Genomic DNA, 4334 nt, shown 5'->3' on the forward strand with positions numbered 1-4334 from the left:
GAACCTCCCTCAACCTGCTGGCCACAGTCTCCTCAATTCACCCCAGGAGACCACTGGCATTTCTGGCCACAGGAGGTTCTTAGTTCTGCCAAGAAGAGGTTGTAGGTGGACGTTTTAAGAGGCAAGCACCTCAAGGCTGCAGGGTAGGAACATGCCAGGAGCAATTTCTTCCTGGCTCCACTTCTGACAGGTACTAACTGACCTCTGGAAGACCAGGAGAAGTGTGCTGGTCATCCAGGCTCTATTTCCCAGGGCTCAGAGAAGAGCTGCAGCCTGGGCAGGGTGCTTAACCAGAGCTGCTGTTGCTCACTGTGAGCTCCCATGGGCAGCTGGTGTCAGGTTGGAGCTCTGGGTGGTTCTTAGTGCTTATTCCTGAAAAGCTTTGTCCCTAAGGCTCCAAGCTGGAGCACTCAAAGCTCCTACTGCATGTGGGTGTCCAGCTCTGTTCATTTTAATAGGGCTTGGCCATCCAGATCCCTTGGAAAGACTCAGCTTCAATACATAAAGCTGGAGTGATGAGTGTAAATCTGTCATGTGGGGTTCTGGGAGGACAGATGAGAATTATCTAAGGAGCAGGGAAGCTGAGTTAGGAGGAGCTGGGTGTGGAGCAGAGCCCAGCTGAGAGCATGGGCAGGGACAGCACCAGCAGCACTGGTCCTTCCCTGGGGGGAGCTGACTGGGACCCTGCTGAAGCTAAGTCCTGGGGGAGCAGTAGTACAGAACTGTGAAGCCTGGGAGCAATCTCTGGGCTCAGGCCATCACGAGGGGACCTGGCTGCAGCCAGTGTCTGGGAGGCAGTGATGGGATGATTGCACCAGAGCTTCTTTCTGGCACTCCCCAAGAGTTTGTGCAGGTAGGAAAACATTCCCAGGCTCACATCAAGCCCTTGTCTGCTCTCCATCCTTCTCTCCCCTCCTCTGCTTCATCCCCTCATCCTTTCTCTCCCCTCCCTTGGCTCTTGCAGCCATCAGGTACTTCATCCCCAGCTTTGGTGGCAAGTCCTACCTGGCCTTCAAGATGCTGAAGGCGTACCACACGGTGCGCATCGCCGTGGAGTTCAGGGCCCTGGAGCTCAGTGGGCTGCTGCTCTACAACGGGCAGAACAGGGGCAAGGACTTCATCTCCCTGGCACTGCTTGGAGGCTTCGTGGAGCTCAGGTGGGCACCCATCCCTCTCAGCCCTGGGTGGGGTGGAGGAAGAGGAGCAGCCGTGATGGTCCTGAAGTCTGTGATCTCAGGAAGAATAGACACCAAGAGGAGGTTGGGCTTGAGGTTGCAGGCATCAAATGGGTATTTAGGAACAGTGGCATCAAGGGGATGAGAAGAGCAGGAGCTCCTTGCCAAGGCAATATGAACACTAAAGGGACTCGTTCCCTCTGTTCAACAAAATTAAACTTACTTCACTTTGAATTTTGAGAAGCTAAAAGGTGGGGGAGGATGATGATTTTTTTGGAGCAAGGAAGAGGTCTTTTTTTTTTGGTGCTGTTTTTGTCCTGGCAAAAGAAATGCAAGGGAAGAAGGAAGGGAGGAAAAAAAACCCAGAAATTTGTGGAGTCCTGGTTTTTCCAGTCCCAAACACACAGCTCTGGAAAGAGGCGAGGTGGAGGGCACACCTCTGGAGGTGGCCAAGCCCAGATGTGCTCTCAGTCAGTCCTGATGTTCCTGATGCACGCTCCAGGGGTGGGCAGGGAGGTTGGGGGGGCTCCTGAGTGCTCCCAGCTCCTCCCTGGGGTGCAGTAGCCCCTGTGCCATGCACCCCACCTTTCCCACAGGGGTTGGCACAGACTCAGACCCTCCTCCTCTTCTGCTGCAGGTTCAACACGGGCTCTGGCACGGGGATCATCACCAGCAAGGTCCGTGTGGAGCCGGGGAAGTGGCACCAGGTGGTGGTGAACAGGAACCGGCGCAGCGGGGTGCTGGCTGTGGATGGGGAGCCCCACGTGAGTGGGGAGAGCCCCCCAGGCACTGATGGGCTCAACCTGGACACTGACCTCTTCATTGGGGGTGCCCCCGAGGACCAGATGGCTGTGTGAGTGAGGGGGGTGCACCACTGCACTGCCCCGGTGTCTGCTGCTCCTTCTGGGCTCCAAGAAGGGGATTGAGGGGCTGGGGAGAGTCCGAAGAAGGGCAGTGAAGCTGGGGAAGGGTCTAGAGCTGCTCAAGGGGGAGGAGGAGCAGCTCACCTTTGCCTGGAGCAAAGGAGGCTCAGGGGAGACCTTCTGGCTCTGCACAGCTCCTGACAGGAAGCTGGAGCCAGGTGGGGGTCGGGCTCTGCTCCCAGGGAACAAGTGATAAGAGAAGAGGAAAGTGCCTCAGATTGTGTTCCAGGGGAGGTCTAGGTTATATATTATGAAAAATTTCTTCCCCAAATGGATGTCAAGGCAGCCCAGGCTGCCCAGGGCAGTGGTGGAGTCCTCATCTCTGGAGGGGTCTCCAAGCCATGGAGATGTGGTGCTGAGGGACACGGGGCAGTGGGGACCCGGCAGCACTGAGCCAACAGTTTGACTTGATGATCTCCAAGGTCTCTCCCAACCAAACCCATTCTCTGATTCTCCCTGCCACTGCTGCAGGCAGAGCACCCTTGGTTGAGGTGGTGGCTCACCCCTCACCAGCCTGACCCAGACGCTTGGAAGGTCTCTTGTGGTTTTTTTTGCCCTGGGGGGGATGCCACATTGACCCGTGTCCCCTCAGGGTGGCAGAGAGGACGGCGGCCACGGCAGGGTTGAGGGGCTGCATCCGCCTCCTGGATGTCAACAACCAGCTCTACGACCTGAGGGAGAAGGGCAGCGACGTCCTCTACGGCAGGGGGGGGGGGGAGGGATGCCACCACGGGGGCATCTGCCACGCCAAGGAGGCCGAGATGTTCCACTGCGAGTGTCTCCACACCTACACAGGTACTGGGGGGGCTCTGGGACCCGTGTTGGGGGGGACAGTGTCACGTGGAGAACGTAGAGCTGCTCATCGGCACCTGAGACAAGGGTCAGAAGTGCTAAAACAGAAGTTCTGTGGGTTCTCATGCACAGAAGGGTTTTCCCCTTGTGTTTTAGGGGCATAGTTTGGCATGGGTGTCATCTGCCATTGATGGGGTCTGCTGCCAGGGGGCTTCTTGGGTCATGAACTCAACTTGAGAGAGGAGGAAAAGGCTGGCAGGGCATCAGGAGACATCAGAGATGTTGCTCTCCAGCCCAACCCTGCCCGATGGCTGCTGGTTTGGATGCTGAGGTGACAAGCTGAGGTGACAAGCTGAGGTGACAAGCTGCCTTTTCTCCTGCAGGCCCAACATGTGCTGACGAGAGGAACCCCTGTGACCCTTCTCCCTGCCACGTCTCAGCCACCTGCCTGGTGCTGCCAGAGGGAGGTGCCATGTGTGCCTGTCCCATGGGCCGGGAAGGAGACTTCTGCCAGCTAGGTGGGACAGGAGTAGGTCTAGGGAAGGGGCTGGGACTGAAGGGGCTGATTTCCCCAGCCTGAGGGGCTGGGTGGCTTTGGCTGCTGTGGCTCTGGGGCACTAGTTGAAGCTGCTCTGCCTCCTCTTCCTCACCATTCCCTCGTTTGTGCCCAGTGACGGAGCAGGACCACACCATGCCCTTCCTCCCAGAGTTCAATGGCTTCTCCTACCTGGAGCTGAGTGGGCTGCAGACCTTCGTGCCTGACCTGCAGTAAGTGCCAGGGGGTGGCAGAGGGGCAGGAGAGCACATCGTGGCTGGTTCAGGCTCTGAGCCTTGCCTGTCACACACTGGCTCTCCCTAGAGCTCTTCCTGGCACCTCCTGTAGAGGTTTTATCCAGACTGGCACCTCCAGAACCTCTACAGCCAGACTGAGCCAGCACCACATCCTGGCTGCTTGGTGTTGAGGCAAGCTGGGGGAAACAGGCACCATGGAGCAGCATCCTAGAGGTGTCTCATCAAGAGTGCCTTACAAGGGTGGCATCTCTGCCATACCCATAGCCCCAGGCAAGCAGAGAACTGCCAAGGGCTTGGCACACGAGGAAGAGGGCGTGTGGGCAACCCGATGGGAGGGTATCCATAATCCTTCTCTCCTCAGGGACAAAATGTCCATGGAAGTGGTGTTCCTGGCCAAGAACCCCAGTGGCATGATCTTCTACAACGGCCAGAAGACGGATGGCAAAGGGGACTTTGTCTCTCTGGCCTTGCACGATGGCTACCTGGAGTACAGATATGACCTGGGCAAAGGGGCTGCTGTGCTCAGGTAGGGTGGGCTGAAGGCTGGGGAGCTGCCCCTCAGGGTGCTGGTGGTGGCAGAGGCAAGTGGGAGGGGAAAGCAACAGCCCAAATGCTTCAAGGGAGAGAAGAAAGGTGGGGAGAGGTGTTTTAG

General features: G+C 57.5%; 1 protein-coding gene across 1 annotated transcript; it reads left to right on the forward strand.

The window, feature by feature from the left end:
• Nucleotides 1–964: 964 nt before the first annotated feature.
• LOC103770381 (agrin-like) lies at nucleotides 965–4212 on the forward strand (the record flags this gene model as incomplete). The annotated part of the gene is made up of 6 exons (XM_008937642.1): nucleotides 965–1157; nucleotides 1813–2028; nucleotides 2691–2893; nucleotides 3274–3408; nucleotides 3562–3655; nucleotides 4044–4212. Coding segments are annotated over 6 exons (1010 nt in total), but the record flags the coding sequence as incomplete, so codon positions are not given.
• Nucleotides 4213–4334: the final 122 nt, after the last annotated feature.

This window comes from Merops nubicus, unplaced genomic scaffold (assembly GCF_000691845.1).
Source record: "Merops nubicus isolate BGI_N331 unplaced genomic scaffold, ASM69184v1 scaffold19390, whole genome shotgun sequence".
Taxonomy (NCBI): domain Eukaryota; kingdom Metazoa; phylum Chordata; class Aves; order Coraciiformes; family Meropidae; genus Merops; species Merops nubicus.